Here is a 21,167-nt window from a genome sequence, read left to right as displayed (position 1 = left end):
ATCGTGAAAATATTAATGTCATACACACACACAATTAAAACCACCACACACACATTTCTTTTCATGGCCACAGAACCACAGGCCCCATCTACCTCTTGAATAAAAGCCCTGTTTTTTCATATTCTGTGCAACGCTAAGTCTATCCACAGAGTGGTTCCAAAAGCAATTAACATACAGCTGAGCTAGCTGGTCGAATCAAACCAAAATGGGAAATCCTTTTCCGCACAGATTCTGCAGCCAACAGGTAGCTATCAGAGCTGCTACCTTGAACCAGAAACTGATTTAGCAGGGGTAGCAGACATGGTTCTGACAGATGGTGGGATTCACCAGGAAGAATGTGTCCACCATGTCTTTTATTAGAGTTCTCCTTTGTGTTCAGTCTCTCCTTTATCCTTGCCAGGACACTTGCTCACTAATACATGCAGATAATTTAGCATGACATAGCTCCTCTGTGAAGATGCAACAGGTTATATGTAGAAGCTTCTGACCTCATTACTATCCCTCTGTTGCCTACTGTTCTGCCTCGAGTCTAATTGTTCAAAGAAGTTTCCTAAGAACAGAAGTAAATAGGTGGGGTGGAAAAAAAAGCTGAAGCTCCCATGGAAATGCAGGTAAGTAGCAACAGTCAATTGTTTGATTAGAATTAGCACAGGAAGAAAAAAAACTACCTCTTAGGCATTTACAATTCTGCAATATAGATGGCTTCACCAAGTCACTAATTCAATGTGACACACACTGAGAAGAACAAACTGGGAAAGAAAGAAAAAAAATCAATGTTTCCTTAAAAGTAGTTACCAACTGATTTAGAAACATAAAACTCTATAAAACACCTGTGCTATGGTATTAATAAAGACTGAATTATTTGGTTGGACATCAAAATCTTTGTGACCTAAATAAGCCATAGATCACATTACTGGATGGAAGAGAACACTTAAACGTTTTCATACTTAGTACAAAAATCCAAATAACAGAGAAGTTTTTTTTTCAGTGCAAAGCAAACTTAAATTCCCTTTTACTAACTTGAGGATCTAACCCTGCGCACCTACCCACATATGTTATTGCAAACCAGTTTGCAGCTCATAAACTGAGCATCTGCCACTTACAATTAACTCTGCCTTTACTGTCATAGGGGGAACAAAAGATGCAAACTTGAAGTCTGGAAGCCTCTTAAAACTGTACTGGCACAAATCCCAGTAGAGGTGGGACAAGTTTTTTGTCTGTGGGTGAATATAAGAAAATTTAAATGTGTGGCTGCAGCTGCTGCTAAGAATGCTGGATAAGGTTTCACAGACCAGTTGGACTATAGAATTCATGAGGAAAGACTGGGAAGAAGAGCAGAAAGCCATGCAACATCTTTCTGGCTTCACAGGCAATTTTGAAAGTGCCAATAAGGTTTTGAACACTTGCCTCCAGCTCTGGCTCAGGCAGGAAACAAGATATTCAGTTCTTGAGACAAGAACATTCAAAATTTGAGGGAGCTGCAGATGTTCATCAGATCCTTGTTTACACAAAAAATACATACTTTTCTTGAGTGACTAAACCTGAAAAGGCTGAGCTTCACTGTTTATCAAAGATGGATTTGGAAACACAGACGTTTCAGCTGTAAGCTCTTGTGCGGTCTGCTGCTGCAGCTCAGCCAGGAAGGCAGTAACCTTCAAGCAGACCGGTAATTAGAAGAGCTGATAACTTCTCTGTTGCTCCAGTTAGATCTACAATGGCACACTTGTCTACTCCCTTCTGCCACTGACTCCAGTGATTCAGAAGTTTGTTCTTATTTCATAGTATTTTGAACCACCAGTGGAAAAGAAAGGAGGCATGCAGTCAACCAGCATCAATACCAAATTAACCAGCAGTCATTAAAATAAACAAAAAAAAAAAAACCACACACAAACAAACAAACAAAAACCACAACAAACAGGCAGGCAAAAAACCTATTTGTATGATTCAGCCTTTAAAAGCACAACAAATTTTGATATAAGCAGTACAGCCAATACACCTCAGCCAAGGAAAGAGTGTCAGACAAACAAGCCAACGCTTAACCAAAATACAAATATATCAAGGTGTTCTTTTCTTTTTTGCTCTTTATTTTTAAATGTAAATAGGAACAGTGATCTTGCCTTGAAATATCCTACCAGTAGCCAGATAAAAACCATCTGCTTTGGGAGGAAATCAATGTTTTGCAATTGAAATCATGCTATTTGTATTTACCTCTTAACTGTGAAAATCAGACTGCCAAGCACAAAAGGCAGAGTGAATCACCCTTAATATGCATGGAACCAGAAAGGGAGAGTGAAATGCAGTAGGAGTGGGCATAATTCACTGTATTATGATCTAACAGGTGCCATTTTTGAGATGTGGATATTCATTCTAAACTATCACTTCAAAACACTACAGTCTGCTATATTTAGATCTTTGGAGTGCTCTGACAACTAAGTTAAATTCTGGAAAGCATATGAAATTATCTGGAAAATATTCATCACTGCAAATGCAGAAAGTTTTGTTTTGCAGATTGAACAGTTGGTAAGTTATATATTTTATATACTCTTTCAGTGCATGCTATGTTTAGTTACAACAAGTTCACATACTAGAAGAAACAATGTCCAAAAATGCATATGGGCAAAAATGTCTGTTGCAATAAAGGAGCACACAGGTTTATTTGTATAAATAAATTTCATAATCTCTTTCCTTTTCTCTCCAGATTGTCATGCTGACTCTTATTTTAAATCGAATAAATACTGCAAACACTAACAAGCTCAGAAACTTAATTTCAAGTTTTAGCAGGGAAACAAAACTTAGTTGAAATGAGTCTTTCTGAAAATAAAACCTACAGACCCACAAATGTAATAAAGACCTCAGCTGAGCGGCAGATATCAGAATTATATTTGTATTGAAACATCCTAAACACAGGAGTATTCATGGGTGGACAAAAGCACTTTATAATTAAGGAGTTACTGTAGAAAACACAAATACACAAGCATTTTTTGTTATGCTGTTATTGCCAACATGAGTTACCATGAGATAGCTTTGGAACAAAAAAACACTGACCTTTTGAGTATATTTACTATTGACTTCAACAAGTCCAGTTCTTTATCTGGTATGCATCCCTAGTTTTACTGTTATGATTTTTGAATAAGACAACATGTAAGATTTAAGACCATACAACACACTTAAGAAAATTTTCTGGCTCCTTGGGAATCTGCAATAGCAGCACAGGAAGTTTCACCTTAATGCTGCACATCCCCAGTGGGGTTTCAGGTTCAGTGCGATAAAGCAAAACTCAAAAAACAGAAACAAAAGGAAAAATTTTGAGAGCAGACTCTGGGATATTGATGTAAGCCACACTAACCTGATATTGTTCATCCTGACAGTGTATTTGTATGTATCTAATCAAAAACATTATCTAAATTAACACTTTTACAAAGTTTAGTCCTCAGCTTTTTCCAAGATATCTCATTTGTTTCCTGGAACCTAGCACAGTGTCTAAAAGCAAGACATACTACTGTACTACTTACATTTCTACAAGAGCAAATCTAAAAATGTGTGAAGCTAGATGTACTCTTCATATTTGCCCTTAAACACTAGTATGCAATTGCAATCAATAACCAGTATCTAAACATTTCTTCTCATATCTCCACACTGTTAGTTCAGTTTTGAATTGCCCTGTTGAAAGGTCACAGCTACCAGCCTCAGTAGGGGTGAAAAGAAAAAAAAATAAATAAAAAGGCCAAGTATTACTAATTCTGATGAATGGAGTTGTTGATAAATGTTAGCACTGGCACTCTGTGGGAATGGATTCTGTGGCAGAGCATTCTGTCTTTGCTCTGGAGCAGGTGGATGTAGCACTCGGGACTGCACAAACTCACATCCACTCAGGCAGTAGTGTTGCTATCACACACCTCGAAGTTCCGCAGTCCAGGAACTGCTGTACTTCCACAGCGTATAACCACATTCAAACTTCGCTTGACACACAAAGTGGGCAGAAATAGAGGTATCACTTACACTGACATTACAAAAAGCTACTGTGGTCCAGTGGGCACACTGCTTCAGGCACTTTCTGAACTGGAGATCCCTCATTGGCAGGTGCTTAGAGCCCTTCCAGCAGCTTTGCCCACCTTGCTGCCTTTCCATATTTCCATATTAGAGACTCAAATGGAGGCAAGAGCCGAGGAAGCAGACAGCAGAAAGCAAACATGGCTCTTTGTAGAGCCTTTTCTGATCAGAACTCTGCTCACCAACAACTCTCCTACTGAAGCATGATCGCAACAAGACTTTCTCTCACAGAAGGCAGTGTAGAAAGTCATGGTCCCATAGGACTTCTGCAGCTCAAATACAGGATTAAATCCCCCTGCTCAAACAGGACTGCTGTCAATAAGGACAAAGCACAAAGAAACTGAGATATCCCCAGTGGCACTAGAAAGCCTTTTCTACTCTAACCCAGCTGTCTGAAGTCAGAAGCATATTTTGGTGTTAGCTCCATCATCCTCAACTAACATTTTTCAGCCCCATTATTTTGTAACAATACTTCAATTTCTCATGTTTTTAACTTACACAATAGCAATGGCCTCTTTTTCTACAAGTACTTTGATATTTCAGTTGTTTTAAAAAAAAAAAAACAAGTTTCTTGTTAAAAATGTCTTAATGATATCCTTCTTAATTTTTAAAGTGTACTTGGTTGTAACTTAAATCATAATCTCTCTGGATTTCTGTGGAACCAGAAATAACAAGTTGAGACAAAAAAAAAAGTGTAGGCAGTTATTGGAGCTGACCCTTGTCTTTTAAAAGACTGCAGTTCAATGGAAAGGCTTTTAAAATATAAAAGAAACATTTCCAAGCACAGGGGGAATACACTTTGATTTAAAAGCTTTTTCATTTGTTATTAATTTTAGCTTTTTCTTAAGGCAGCTTTATTGTTTTGATTTATTACACATATAAAAGTGACAGGAAAACTGATACTCTATGGCTTGTTTTACTTTCATTAATGACAGTTATAAGCACAGATCACGTTGAACAGGGTAAAAAATAAACTATTGTCAGGATTTAAATAAAAACATGTACAAAGCACACTGTCAATGTCCAGAATGACAATCTCCCCTCCTATGCCAATATGCAAAGTAAGAGAGTTCAAAAAGGTTAAAGGTTGCTTCTCTCTTTTCACACACACTAGCAAAAGTAATTCTTAGTTGCTACCTCAGCAGTAGAAAACGGTTGAGAATATCAATGAGCCACTGTCACTCTAAAATGTAAAGCACCATCACAGCTAACTACCATATGCTGTAACAAAAGTAGAATGGAAGCTTTGATACATAAATTATATCCGCAGGATATTTCTAATACAGACATCAGAGGCTTTTAATTCACAAAGCTGACTGAATTCTATATGCTGATGCATTTCATGTTCAAATTAGTAGTGATGAAATCATCCTATGGTTACTCATGATGCTACGTTAATCTTCCTTTGGAAGGCACATTTTCAATCAAAGATAAAGAATTTAATTAAAAATTTTATCTCCCGTGTTCTTTTTTTTTTTTTTTCCTCTTGCAATGCTGGCACAAACTTGCATAAGTTGCCATTATAATCTCCATTTAAGTCCCCACAGAAGCTCAGAGAGAGCCTGAGGTATTTGCAATTAATACAGCATGATAGCCCAGGTTGACTACGGCAGTATATTACATTGTTTTGTTTAATACCTGCAGGCTTTCACACGTGCCACATCGCTTCTCCCCTTTCATTAAATAAATGCCGCACCTATGCTGGAAGTGAGGCAGACCACACAAATATTTGAACATCACAATGGCATCTCAAGATCACTGAACAGAAATGCTGCAGCATTCTCTGAAAGTACTAACTGCAGCCTTCGAAAAGCAGCAGACTGCTTTTGTGGAACATATATCACATCATTGGCTGGACCATCAGTTTACCTTAAAAAAGGCAGGACTCTGAGATCTCAATTCTCTGCCTAGGTATGCACAAGTAACCTTAGAGTATGCCTCAGTAATTCTGTCTCTAAAACAGGGAGTGATACTGACCTGCATTTTCCAAGCCACCAATATTGATGGAAACAAAAAACTCAAAGTGGCTTACATGCCACAAATGGCAAAAGGAAACCGCTTATCATCTCAAGGGTTTATGCAGGCCTTTTATTTACCTGATACCCTGCAATGCATTTGAGATGACTGACCTTGCACCAAAAGCTCCGTCTTCTTCCTATGTTCCTTCCCTCCATTCCTCCTCACCAGCCCTACCTGGCTGCTGGATTTCTCACCTCCCTAGTTCTCACGGCTCCCTTACTCTCCCTCCTCAACCGCTCCTGCAGTCTCTCTGGGTGCCTGGAGCAGCTCCTGCCCTCCCATTCTCACACCTTTTCCCTCACTCCTCACTGCTGAGCAACCTTCTACCCTTTCTGAAATAGGTTTTCCCTGGAGGCATCAGCTCACTGTGCAGGGGGCCTCAGCCATGCCCTGTGGGGGGTCTGCTGGATCCACCTGGAACGGACACACGGCTGTGTCCGTCATGGGTCACCCCAGCTGCTGCCATGCAGCACCACCACCAGCACCTGGGCACGTAAACCCAGCAGAATGACCACCCTTAACAGGGCATCCGAAGTCCCCCAGAGATGTAGCTAAGATTATATATTTCTGCATGCACTGAAGCTACAATGTCTGCATATATTATAGAATTTCAGTTGGAAGAGACCCTCAGGATCATCAACTCCAGCACTAAACCATGCCCCTGAGAATCTCATCTAAACGCCTTTTAAACACCTCCAGGGATGGTGACTCCATCACTCCAATGCCTGACAACCTTTTCCGTGAAGAATTTTTTCCTAATATCCAATCTAAACCTCCCCTGGCACAACTTGAGGCCATTTCCTCTTGCCCTATCACTTGCTATTTGGGAGAAGAGACCAACACCCTCCATGCTACAACCTCCTTTCAGGTAGTTATAGATAGTGATAAGGTCTCCCCTCAGCCTCCTTTTCTCCAGGCTAAACAGCCCCAGATCCCTCAGCTGCTCCTCAACAGACTTCTGCTCCATCCAGGCCCCTCACCAGCTCCATCACCCTCCTCTAATCTCTCCCCAGCACCTCAATGTCCTTCTTATGATGAAGGGCCCAAAACTGAACACAGGATTCAAGATGGGCCTCACCAGTGCTGAGTACAGCGGCACAATCACTTCTCTAGCCCTGCTGGCCACACTATTCCTGATACAAACTGCAAGTTTAGATGGTGCAAACATGATGGTTATTCCTGACAAGAATCCATGGCAAGGCAGCTAACATTTAATAGCTTGAATATTTCAGTGCACAGCAGCAGTTTCCAGGTTTAAGATCTGGTTGGACAAAAGGGTTGACATGCTCTCCTTGTCAGACCTGCTGGAATTTCACACTTGTTTGAACTGACGCATTCAACTAGATCCATCTCACACCAGTGTCCAACTTGTTCTGCTAATAGCAACTAGTTCATATTATGAGGGCATGGAAGTAATCAGCCACATAGAGAGTGATGTATCACCTAAAAAAAAATTCCTTCTGTTTCTTCTTTTCGTGGTCTGCTTTCTGAAACATTTTGAGCTAGGCTGCTTTGGGAGCACTACACTTGAAGGACTGACAGGACTATCCACTGCCACTGCCCAACCTCTTCTGTCCTCCACTCATGTCTCCATGTCCACTCCACAGGGAGGCAATCAGCTCCACAATAGCACTAGATATGGCATGCAAGTGTCCTTATTTTTCCCTCCATGTTTACTCCACTGCCCTTTATTACGTTCTCTTAGACAAACCAGTCAGTCTCCATTTCTCACTTTTAATCATCTCCTAGGATTCAGCTTACCACTCAGAGAAAGATGGAGGCAATAGGCCAAAAGCTCAAACCAAAACCCCTTTCATGGTTCCAAGCTGAACCAACAGCTGATTTCCTTCATCTTGCAACCTGCAGACGAAGCAAATGTTCCTTCCCAGCCAAATCGCAAGTTAAATCTCACAGACCAACTCTATCTCCTTTCTTTTGAGCTTCTACCATGTTCTGGCACAATTCTCCTCCATCTGTCCCAAAAGGAATTTGACATATGAGCAGGTACATCCTGTCCTGTTTCCACCCAAATCCTTTAAAGCCCTAGATACAAATTTTAGAGCTTTCCTGGGCTCCCAATGGCCAGTGGATATAATCCTGTGATGATACACCTAGTTTTTCGTGACCAAAACCCCCACTGACAAAGATCTCTCGTCTTAGTTTCCAAGTTCTTCCTTTGTCTCCTTTTATCTTCTCAGTTTTGTTCTCTCCTACAGTGTTATTATTTAACTACTTCTGTAGTAGTATTTTATCTTCACTCAGTATACAGTACATCACCTTCATTTGTCTTCAGTTTTGTTCTAATACCTCATAATAGTCTGCTTTCTTTTTCTTTTCCCATGCAACAAATCATCAGCCAGGCTCTTGTCCTTGTTCTCTGGCACAGGAAAATTGCCAAGTTTGAAATCCATTTCTCCTCTACCTGTCTGTCTCTTCCTTTATCTTCTGTTGTATTTCTTCGGTCGCACCCCAGGCATTCATCATCATTTGCTGGCTTTGCATATCTGGAGTGTTCTGTACTGTTTCCTCTTTTCAACTTTAATATGTTTTTAAAGTCTGGTTAGAATGACACCCTTACCTCTAACCACACTACCGACCTTCTAAGTTTGTTTTAGAAAGTCTGTGTCTCAGACAGCAATTTGTGTTCCTTACTATGCAAGCTTATTTTTTCCTCAACAGATATTCAGAGTTTCTTTCTCCACAGGTTGCCTCAAGTGCTCCCTCACTACTCTCATCGTTGTTTACTTCCCAGGCTTTTGGACTTAAAACTTGCCACTCTCCCTGCCACAGAGACCATCTTGTTTACAGGCTTCAAAGGTAATTGAAAGAATCCTGACAGCAATTACAACTGTATTCTTGGTTCAGTTCAGCAGCATCATGTTCAAGCATTGTAAAAAAATTACCAGAAAGGAACTGACACAACTGTATATCCAAACTGTAACACTATCATCTCATTAAGCTGATTATTCCAATCAATGAATTGGAATCTCTAAGGGCATGACTAGAAAATTCTCAATTCAAGAGTGAATGGTGATCATTTAGCTGTTACAGTTAGGCAAAGCTTCCAAATCTGGCAAGAAGTCCTTTCTTATACAGTGCCTTGACATGAGACACAAGACATAAGAATTAATTCCACTGCTAAAGATGCAAGATTTGAGCTACTCTCCAGAATATTACCCAGAAAAAAGATAAAACTCACAATGAGTACATTTTAAATCACTCCCTTCTCAAATGCAATCAAACACTAAGAATCACTTCAGCAGCTGAGGACAAGAGTCAGCATGATTAATGCAACATTTTCCTTGAAGTGGACAGGAGATTTTTAGTGATTAAAAAAAAAAGTAGGAACTTCTACTAAAAGCAAAGCTGGCTATCAAGCCCACAAATGCAGCATAAGCTTTTTGCCCCTGTAGCTAGTTTTACTAGCCTACTAAACTGTTCTCAGACTATTAGAGCTAACAGAAAATGGCAAATTGCTCCAAGGACTTCAGAATCATGCAATGGTATCAGAATAAACCCACATCATAAAAAAAATTCCTAACACAATGGGTATTTGAGTTGTTCCTGCAGAGAAAACTCTACATCAAAATTTTCTCCAAATAAAACTTCTTGGATTTCTAGGAAATAACTTTTTTTAAATGAAGGAAACCCTTCATTTAATAGGGAGTTTGGCAATTATTAATCCTTCAAGAATAACATGAATTTGCTATACATCAACATAAAACCCATATTACACATGATATCTAATGAACTTGAACATGAAACCTCTCTTCATTGTCAGAGGAAGAAGATGACATATGACTTTCACTTGATTTTAGAAAAAGTGAAACAATAGCTTTTAGGAACTTCTTTCTGGGCACAAATTCAGAGACAAACAGTATTTAAATGTATACATCTAATTGACAACAGGATATATTTTAGCTAAATTTGTAGTTAGGTTTCAATGTCTTCGCAGGTTTTGTTGTTATTGTTGTTGTCATTTTTGTTGACAGAAAAAAATAAAATATCATACTGAACATACTGAGCTGCGTCTTACTTACTGAGAACTATTGAAACATCTGTTTTTTTCCTGAACTCCACAACCCAGCAGCGCTCCAGGATTACCACTTCAGAGGCTTCAGAACTCTGTGAACATAAAGATGACAAAGCATTAGAATATGGAACCTGACTGTGAAGTCCTTCTGTTTGGCTACTCACAGACAACTCAACGTGTAGATATAAAGACAACAAAACATAATAATCATTAAGCAGATGGATACAGGCATTTCTTCAATTACTCACCTGTGCTACCCTACTTCAGCTCAATGAGCTATAATGGGAATAAGCTGTTAGAAAAGACCACACAGGAAAACAGGAACTCAGTAGTTAGTTTTTTCATATTGTAGGTTTCCAAAAGTTTAGATGCCATCTCATTGCTAAGAAAATCAGGCAAGCCCAGCTCATTCTAACTCCCATATTTACTAATAAGGCTGAATCAAAAGTCATATTCTATTCAAAGATGACAATAATTTCAAGTGAGCAAAATAACATGCAATCTTACAGTATGCAATTCTCTTCAATTTTCATTCAAAAGGGATTTCTTTATCATCGCTTGAAACTTTGAATGTTGTCTCTGGCTATGCAATTCAAATGACATCAGGTGATACGGATCTATTGCAGAATGCAATATGATACAAATCACCGCTATCATTTTTTTGGAGTGCTCTGCAGAGAAAATGCAAACTCTTCTTCTAGGCTAGTAAGTGTGACTCATTTTTCAGAAGAGTGACGCTATTAATCACTGCCTCAGAACTAATCTTTTTTCCCTTAAAACTTTCATTATCCATTTTTTATCCCTAACATCTGGCAATAAATAACCCTTAGAACATGCACCCATACACTTCTGCATTACAGTTCTGCAGCGTGAACATCACAGAGCTCATTCTTCTACTTCAGTGAGATTCTGCAGGGACTAATGTAAATTTTTATTTCACCATTCCTTCCTCAGGTACTGCTTTATTCCAAGTGATACTAAAGATGAAAATTTTTTCCTATTGTAGTCCAATTTTACTAAAAGCCTGAACTTAGGTTTCACAGATTAGACACTAAATGAATGAATTCATTAAAAAGTTCAGTTATAACACCTGCCTCATATACACACATTTTCTTATCTAACTCTTTCTCCGCCATTATTCTGTCATTTGGCCTGTCAGATTCAGACTTGTTTTGCCAAGAGTGTCGATATATTTTTAAATGGGTGGCTTGATCCGGCATTTTCTCACAAAAAGACCCTTTACTTACCTAGAAATGCCATTGTCATTCATGAGCAAAAAAGTGAAAATTTAATACAGTAAGACTGCAAGACTTATAGTCAGACTGACAAATATCAAACAGGTAACGTTTCAGAAAGTCTAACAAGGATTTCCTTGAAAAAGCCTATGTTTATTCACCCCACCTTTTACCTCTTATTAAGCAAACACTCCAAACCAAGTTACCAAAGCACAAATCAGTGACTGGCACATAAGGACTGGGTTTAGTGGTGGACTTGGCAGTGTTGGGTTCAGTTGGAATCAATGATCTTAAGAGTCTTTTGCAACCTAAATAATTCTATCATTCTGTCAACATCCAAAGGTGACAAACAGGTCAAAATGAAATGGGAGATCAGGGAAAAAGCACACAATGTTGAAATATATCAGAAGTCAATAGAGAAGGTTTAACAGATTAAGAAAAAGCAAACAGACTGATCTAGAAACCACTTGTACATCTGCTTCTTTGAAATATTATTCAGGGTGAGCTGGTTTAAAAGGGACGTATTGTTCTGTGGACTGAAAAACAGCTCATGAATTGTATTTTAAAAAAAAAAAAAAAAAGGGGGGTGAAGTAGAGAGTTTTAAGACATATACAAGTGCCAGGGACTTGTTTTTTCTTTACAGAATCCAGCAAATTGACCATATGTGGTAACCCAGACACGACAGCTAGGTACTATTGGGTGAAGCATTCTTAGAGGTTCTATTAGGGAAAGTAAAATACAGGGAAAACAGGCTATAGTAGTTCAAAAATCTAACACCAGACTCATTAGGATGAGCTCTCTACTACAGTAATGCTGATGACTACTTTTATTTTAGATCTTGAAGCAAGTTATCAACACTGATATAATGTCCCAGATAACACTTACTTGAAAAGCAGATAAGGCAGTTTGATTCTTTCAAAAGCTGGCAATCTTTAAAAAGAAGTTAAAGGTCTGGCACAATTTCATACTCAACTGTGAGTACCTGAATGACTCCTATCCAGACGGTCCAAAAAAATATTCAGAGAGCTCTTCACAGCTTTTCCCCTTTTCACTCATACAGAAAATGCTTCCTCTGCTGATATTCATTCCCCACAGTTGAAACATGCAAACCTGATAACTCCTAGACTTAAAATTTTCCCTAAAATATGTGTCTCCAGTAAGCGGAAGCCTGTGAGAAGCAACTCCCCGTTGCATGACTTTCAGACAAGTCAGGTACTGGGAAAGGCCAGGAATGAAGAATCACAGCTTGCATGTAGTTTGCTACAGGTGTCAAAACTTAAAGGCTTGATGAAAGGCATACACATAATACAAACAAATTGTCAAGTGGTTACCAAAAAATAACTTCCAAAGAATTAACAAGAATTTGTATGAGTGATGTTTGTCTCACCATCAGTTGCATACAACAATAACAACAAACAGAAGAAAGGAAGGTTCAGAGCGCTTCCAGCTTTCTGCATCATCAGACAGGAGATACTGCCGTTCTAAGAGCCTCTTTAGAGACAAGTTACTCCACTCCCTACACCAGTGGAAGCAGGAATGAAACAATTCTGCAGTTTCTAATTAATATGAATGCTTTTCCAAGATACACAATCAAGTACAGAGATCAGAAGATATGCAGTTACTTTTTCTGTATCTGTGAGAGAACAAAAAGGGAAACAAGAAAAACAAAAGTTGAAAGAGCATAAAGCTGCTAGAAAAGCAAGCACATGCTGTTGCAAAACATCTCCCACATCCTGAAACAAAACTGAAGAAAAAGACCTTCAGAATTACTATTGGTGCAGACTTCTCATCATTTAGATGAGCTTTGGCCTATCCGTCACACAAGAAGCTAACAAGAAATTTATTTACAAACGGCATTACAGAATTGTAATCAAAGGAACCATTATACATGTCTGATAGAAATCAGCTTTGTTTTTCAGACATCCAAAATTTCTCTCTTGCTTTAAGTACATAATATGAGGTTATGTGGGCTAGTTGTTACTTTTGTTTTTTAGGTTTGATTTTAATGAAAGGGTTACTTGTAATAATATGGTCTTTAGCATGGCAAACACAATCAAAATCAGATCTGTAGTAATGTGTTACAATCCAATATATTGTTTTTTCCCTTCCTACCATTGGCAGTTTTGGATAATTGTTATTAAAAAAACTTTACTGGATCAATCAAAATGCCAAACAGCAACTAGGCTTTGAATGATTGCATCTTTCCTAAAATACTGGCAAAGTCTACAGGCAGCAGAACCCACCCCACAAATCAGGAAATTGTTTTAAAACAATGAATTGAAGATGAAATTAAATGATTGATAAATCTAACTTTAATACCCTAGTAAGAGTGCTAAAGTAATGCTAAAGAGTGCCCCAAACACAGAATTCACAGAAACCCTTTTAATTTACTTTGACAAATGACTGGCCAAGTTTTCCTATCAGTATGCAGTTGTAAATCCCTACTGCTCTACTACCGAATCCATTACCATCTAACAGTCATGAGTTTCAAGTCAGTAGCGAAGACATCCCTGTTTCTGTGGAGTCCGTGCCTAAGACTGAAATAAGAGAGAGTCACAACCAGAACATATGAGTGGGTGTCTGCTGTGTAGTCATACCTATGTAGCTGTACACAACCCCTTTTAATGTAAAGGAAGCTAAATAATATTTAACTGGCAACTGCCATTCAAGCACCTACCCCAGATTCACAACCAAACTGAAGTACACATGGAATGCAAGATACCATACAGCTAGAGAAGTTTTCTGATAGACTGAAATATAGCATGTTTGCAGTTAAAAAGTGTACCAACCACATTCTACAGCAGTGAGGGAAGCATACAGTATTTGAAGTTACATCGCTAATTTTTTTCAGGTGTGTCTGATTGTCCACAATGAATTTGTAACAGGGATTTATAACTGTTATTGCAGATTGCAGGCTGCTACTCTTCTTTGGACTGGGCAGAAAAAAAGCTTTCAAAAAATGAAAGCACTAAGAAACTTTTAAAAATGTCAGAGTGGCATGTTGGAGCTATTTTTGTATTTTCATAGATCTGACCTGATCTGCTATTGAGGAGGGAGGAAATGTTTCACTATGAAAGGGTTTTACAATAGGAGATTTGTAGCTGGAAGGGGGGTAAATCTACTGTTAGCTCTATCAAGTCAAGAACTAAACTGACAGTTAAAATTACAAGTGACATTTAAAGCAACTCCTCTGTGTTAAAGCACTAAGTAGAAAAGTAAGGCTATAGCTTGGTGGAAAAAAAACCAAACATTACAGAAAGTAAAAACTCTTCTAATAAGACATTATAAACATCTTCCACAGTCAACTGGGGTCAGGGGGTGAGCGCAGGTGAGCTGATGTGTGTGTGAATCTCACAGCTGATTTTTTTTTAAAGCATATATTTGCATACTTGACATATTGAAATCAAAAGCTTTATAGAGCAGGAATGTTACGTACATCAACCTACTTATGCTTTTGAAATCAGTTATTTGCTGTCTGCATTTCTAAGTGTTCCTATAATAAAATGAAGTTAAAGAGAGAAAGTTTATTGAAAGGTCACAAAACACAACTAAAATAGCCAAACTATAGCCACACAAAAGTAACAAAAAATACCAGGCTAGAGAACAACAACAGAATTTCAAAATTTGAATGACAAGAATTGGTTTCATTTCTTCCTTGCTATCCAGGAAAATATTTTCTATAGAAGAGTTTGCCTGAAGGGACCGGTAGCAGCAGGTGAAGTTTACCAAACTATTTTGAACCCATACCATCTCTCTCCCAAACTGCAAAGTCATAGGCATCCATGACTTATTAGAAGGCTTATCTGTTGTCTTCACCAGAAGCCTTGGAGAAAAAGCTGGTGACTGAGGAAACCTGAAAGACCAGGGTTTTGAGCAACTTTCCTGGAACTGGCAAATGAACAAGTCAGATTGATATCAGCTCAGTAATGCACGTATGCGCTCAGGTCATGCTTTTGACTACGCTATCAGCACTACCACCTACGTTTGCTATTTCAGTGTTAGCATAGATAAGGTTCTTCACTCTACAGGTAAAGCACAGCTTTTTTATATATACATACGAACAAGAAAACAGCAACAGGATTTGTCAGGATGATTTCATTGACAAATAGAAAAGCTGATGTTCTTAAAACGTAAGCAGGTACAATGTATTTCTACAGTAACATATCCATTACCAAATAGAGCAAAACACACTGTTCTAATTTTGAGATATTAAGAAACGACTGCATGACATATGCAAGCATATAATTTGCACAATTAAAAACACCCTTTTAAATGTTGGCAAGCTGCATTCAACAATCTGAAATCTCCTTTAATATTATCTGTTCTTGTGTCATATTAATATTCGCACCCTGTGTCTATTAAGCATTGTGAAGCCTATGACCCAAGCTGCGTGATAAGTAACAGTATGCTTTCCTAGGCACCTGATGAGCTGCTTCAATTATTCCAGACAGGCTGTAAAGCAGCAGTTCATTGCAACCACCTTTACAAACCATCAGCTCACTGAAAGATACTCAAATCATCTCTTTCAAAAAATGCCTTACCCACTGTGATTAATCCATCATGCAATGCTACCACATACCAGCTTCATGCTGACAACATAATGCCACTAATCTCCATTCACTCTGAAAACGGTTGTGGACTTACGTCACTGAACAAATCCTGCAGAACAGATAAATATTTTAATAGACTATTACCTTTAACAAATGTGATATACCTAACCAAAAGCAATTTTCTTTCTGGTTTCAAAATACATTAGTAGTAATAATAATAATGATGTACAAGAACACATTCTTGTAATTCACACCCCATATACACTCAGTTTATTATACACAAGCATAATTAAAACATGAAAATTAAACACTTTCTACATACAGCTTGAAACAATCTCAAATTAGCCTTCCTACCTAAGAAGTTAATTATAAATAATTAATATCTGAATTGTAGAAGTTTTTCACATCTATATTTTGGTGCATAACTCCAGAGCTGTATCACAACACATACATTGAATAATAAGCTTTTTAAAAAAAATTCTTCCCCTTTGTTCTACAACTTTCTGGCTGTCATTTTAAAAAAACCCCACTGCATTATTCATCTCTGGCTCAGTTCCCAATATATTGCCTTTTACTTCAAAAATAACTTAAAATAAGAATTAAATGTTAACTGTATTTTAAAATTAGGTATGACAGCTTAATTACAGCTTTTACCAGTTTCAGCAGTACCATAGAAGTAAGTAAGGCAGAATACAAAAACACCATTGCTACTACTTATTGCGTGTTTGCAAAATGCATTAGCTTTGGATTTTTCAAGGTAGATAATAAAGGATGTTTCTTTCCACTGGTAAGAATTCTTCCAATTTTCATCATTTTATTCCAAGTCTTATAACATCTGGCATAACTTTCAGTAACTCTTGGTTCCTGGAACCACAATATCACAAGCCTTTATTACAAATCTCAGGCTTCCTATAGGAGGGGAAAAGTACAAAAAAAACACTTCATGACCTACCTGACTACTATGATTTTTTTTTCAAGATAGAACATGTTTCAGAATACAATAAACTGGAATTGCAGTAAACAGAATTTTAACCAGCATACTACATCACCACTTAACAGCTAAGTCCATACTCTAAGTTAAAAATCTCCCTACCATTATGTTAACTATAACATAGCTACTGGCTATGAAGAGACCCCTGAAAAACCCATCACTTCTGGCTTTCCATGTCAAAGCTTCCCTGACCACAGGTTGGCCCCCAGACAGATCCCAGTAATCCCGTAAATGCTGGTATGTCTGAGCTCAGGCACACTTCACACAAACCCAACATGTAGTATTTCCAAGAGGACAGCTGTATCAGACCAAAGACCCATTATTGTGCCTCCAACAAGCACCATAAGTGCCTAAAGAGGAAAAACAGAGCAGTCACATGCAGCACTCTCAGCCCCTGTTTTCACAACAGGATTTTTTCTTCCAAGGTGTGCTCCATTCATTGACTCTCAATGATGCCCTTCTTTCTCAAGTGTCCAGTATTTTTTTCAAATATTTCAAATACATGTCTACTTTTAGCATCCACAGCATCTTATGGTAAGCAGCTCTAGTATGTCCACTGCTTGTTCTGTGAAAAAACACTATGTTTTGTTTGCAACCAATAGGAACTAACATTCTGAGTTATTGTACTGGAAAGAGACAAGGAACTGTTAATCCCTACCTCCCTCTTCAAGCCAATAATGATTTTGTAGATTCTTATCAGAGACTACCCTACTCATCATCTCTCTTCCAGGCTGAAGACTTTTTCTTCTTCATTCCCTGTCCTGATGACTCTAACAGCCCTTCTCTGAAACTTTCCCAGTTCCTCCATACCCTGTGAACTAAGAACTGGTGGACCTTTACAGACAGTTCTCTGCTTTGTCCCAACAACTCCTAACATTCAATTTAATATTTGACCACAACTGATTATCCATCTAATCTCTTCATGCAACTGTAACTCTCTATAGACCTCGCTCTGAAGGGGAAAAAAATAATTAGTGCAAATCCCATTGATTCTATGGGAAGTTTTAAGTATTTTTCTTTGCGTTGCTTCACATTTATCCATGATGAATTTTATCTGCCACTTTATCTCCTCATGATTTAGACTGCTATAGTCATTCTAAAATAACTCATACTTGACCCCCCATATCTTTTCTATTCTGTAAGTTAGTATCAAATTTTCTTGTCATTGCACCACCTTTGCCTCAGTGTTTATGGAAAAATGACAGTACCAGCCTCAACACATATCCCTGCTGATGCACTACAAGAACTCGCTAAGTAGTCATAGCTCCTCCAAGGGTGTCAAACTCATTTTCAGAGTCCTAAAATTACATTTATACAGTCCTAAAATTACATCCAGTCCTTTGAAGGCAACTGTGAGGCTGATGGGAAAATGAGGCTGACACTCCTGTCCTAGACCTTATATTTTACCCAGCTGGTCATCCATGCTAGACTTCCTCTCTGCCATTACAATATAGTGATCAGTATTGTTTGTATCAAAAGGTGAGAAAAAGAAAAAAAAGACGCTACATTGAAAGGTAAATGAAGGGTGTAAGTGTATATAAAGTAAACAACTATAGTTGCTTTTATTATCATTTTGCATGTGCTTCTGGAAGTGAAAAATGTTGTCACGGATCATACAGAACACTCACTGATTTAAGTGACACATGAACTGCATGTGCAGTTATTCAAATACATTTAAAACATGAAAATCATAAATGACAACACAAATTGCAGCAAAAACTTGGTATTTAAAAATATGTATTTCAAGTTCAGAGAAAAAGATCAAAATCCATTCCACTGGTAGACCTCCAGCAAGTAACGTGTTGTGTGAATTACTGTTGTGGAGAACCTGCTTTATTCAAGACCTGGTTTCACAATCCACAGATCACGATCTGCTCTGCAGGATTACATTTCAGGAACTCTCTCACTAAATAAGATCTATTAAAGTATTCATGTGACAAATTGTAGAAGCTTGTTAATTAGAATACAAACACTAAGCAGCAAGGATCATTTTTAGTCAGTTAAATATCAAAGGAAAGGGTGGCATCTCACAAATATTAAGTCCATCTCACTTCATTCTTAATAAGCAAATTTTGCATTTAGATTTTGAAAAAAAAAAAAAACAACCCTCTGTTAAAATTGTTTCTTGCTTTACCAGAATATCATGTATTCCTATTTTAGGATATTTATAAGAATAGTAAACTAAGCATGAACAGACATTTATTAAAAAGTACATTCATGCAGATAATTGATGCAGGGCAAAACCAGCCAGGTATCAGTAGAAGGACATTTCTCACAGAAGAGTTGCTTCATCTCTAATCTCTCAGGCCATCCTCAAGGGAAACCTCCACAGCACTTCTCAAATACAAGCTATGGAACAGAGGATGCAGTTTTCCAGGCAACTAAACTGACATAACAGCTAAAATTCATAACTCTGCTAGATACCAAATACACCTAATGGGCCATAAAATAAAAATTATGGGCTCAGTGTGATCTCTCCCTCTACAGCCAGCTCCTCACATTCGACCAGCTATAAAATGCCTGTCTCTCCCCTTTAGGAGCCAACTGCTTTCTCATCTCTTCCCTCCACCAAGAACACCCTATCTGCTTTTCTCCTGCCTCCTCTCCTAGGAGATGCCTTTCTTTTCCAAGACAGGAAAACTGATCCTTATTTAAGTGAACTCTGAACAACTACCATCACCTCCTATTTAGCTTTGAATACTGAAGTTTTGATTTCAGATCTCAACAAAAGGCATTTATAATCAAGTCCTTGTCGCCTCTCAGCTGTGTCACTTGGTCTAATAAACCCCACAGCCTCTAACTATTGATCTTATGTTCTCACATCATCACAGATACACCATGACTATCATCGTCCAGAGTAACATGCACAAAAAGAAAATGGGAGTAATGAGCCATCAGAAAGACGAACATTTTTAACAGTTACAAAACCAAGATCAATAGATCAGTATGTGTGACCTACTTCATCGAGTGGGCAGAACACAGTAAATTTAAATTCAACCTAAATTTAGCAACCTGAAGTACAGCGCAAATAAAATTTTCAAAAGATACCTATCAAAGAGTAGCGCTGGAGTTTCTAACCTATTTACCAGAAATTCTTTTTTAAATAATTATCAATACATACGATAAAGCAAACTTACCTGTAGTTAGACCTCTTTACCTTCTCTCTGCAAATACAACCTTCTCTTTTTACATTTTGCAAAAAAAAAAAAAAAATCAAAGTATTTTTAAAAAAGAAAATCATAATATTCAATCCCAGCCCACAGCTGCAAACTCCAGCTATGCAATCACCATGTGAAGCCAAGAGCATGAAAAATGAGAAGGTTCACCTGCAGAAGTTACTACCAGTCTTCCAGATTCTCAAATATTTAAGTGTCATGTTCTACATACAATGCAGAAGGGCAAACCAAAGAGAGGTATAAAGTTAGCTTAGTCAAATGCAATTATCCAGAAACTGTCTGTTGATTACAGCATCAACAGGCCCTAAATATTTATTTATTGTCCAGGTTTTGTTAAAAACAAGACCAGTCCTCTTTTAGTGAATTTGCCTTTCAACTAAGTTCTGCTAAGTAACTGCATGTTTTCTCAGACACCGTGCTCCGAAGCTGTTAAGGGTGACCAGTGGAATGCAGAAGAGCCCCATGTTTAGATTTACTGCTACAACAACCAAGAATTCTGATAAATTTTGCCAACTCCACTACAAGAGGAGGGTATTTGCAAGGAGGGGCAGACAGAACAGGTGACTAAAAGTGACCAACTGTGTATTCCACTCCATAACACATCATACATCCTATAAAAGAGGTAGATCACAAGGGACTCGCTCTCTTTGACCATGGCTGGCATCTGAAGAGGACCCTGCCTGTCGTCCCTGCGATCCGAGGCCTGGTTTCAGGCCCTGCATCCCTCAGTCCAGTTCCAGTTTGTTGCAGAGTCCTGCTCAGGACTTCCAGATGGGTTTTGTGTATTTTCTCTATTTATTAGTAGCATTAGTAAAGCCTTCAAAACTTTTTTCCAACTTGCAAGACTCTCTCTTCCTTATCCTTCTACCACCTTTTCCTATGCAGAGAGAGTGGGGGGAGGATTAACAGAGAGCATCTGCCACAGTTTATTGTAGTCTTGCAACAAACTTTGACAGATTTATTGGTAGTCCGTATGGGGAAAGAGATAAGAGACACCATGACATTTATTTACATCTAAATACTATTTCAATAGATTTTATGTGCCTTGATAGAGTACAGAATCTGGGGTCTACAGTACCACGTGCTGGATATAAACAGCAAGCATAAGATTG

At 38.1% G+C, this 21,167-nt stretch overlaps 1 protein-coding gene across 8 annotated transcripts in view; it reads right to left on the bottom strand.

The window, feature by feature from the left end:
* INPP4B (inositol polyphosphate-4-phosphatase type II B) overlaps positions 1-21,167 on the bottom strand; it is a 310,584-nt gene that overhangs the window by 192,950 nt on the left and 96,467 nt on the right. For all 8 annotated transcript variants that reach the window (XM_065061987.1, XM_065061989.1, XM_065061993.1 and 5 more), the window contains one exon: positions 10,110-10,194. In XM_065061987.1, coding sequence (XP_064918059.1) covers positions 10,110-10,194 — 85 coding nt within the window. The remainder of the gene's footprint in view (positions 1-10,109; positions 10,195-21,167) is intronic.

The sequence above is a fragment of the Columba livia genome, chromosome 4, assembly GCF_036013475.1.
Source record: "Columba livia isolate bColLiv1 breed racing homer chromosome 4, bColLiv1.pat.W.v2, whole genome shotgun sequence".
NCBI classification, from domain to species: domain Eukaryota; kingdom Metazoa; phylum Chordata; class Aves; order Columbiformes; family Columbidae; genus Columba; species Columba livia.
The sequence above is the reverse complement of the archived record's forward strand: the minus strand, read 5'-3'. Positions and strand labels throughout refer to the sequence as shown.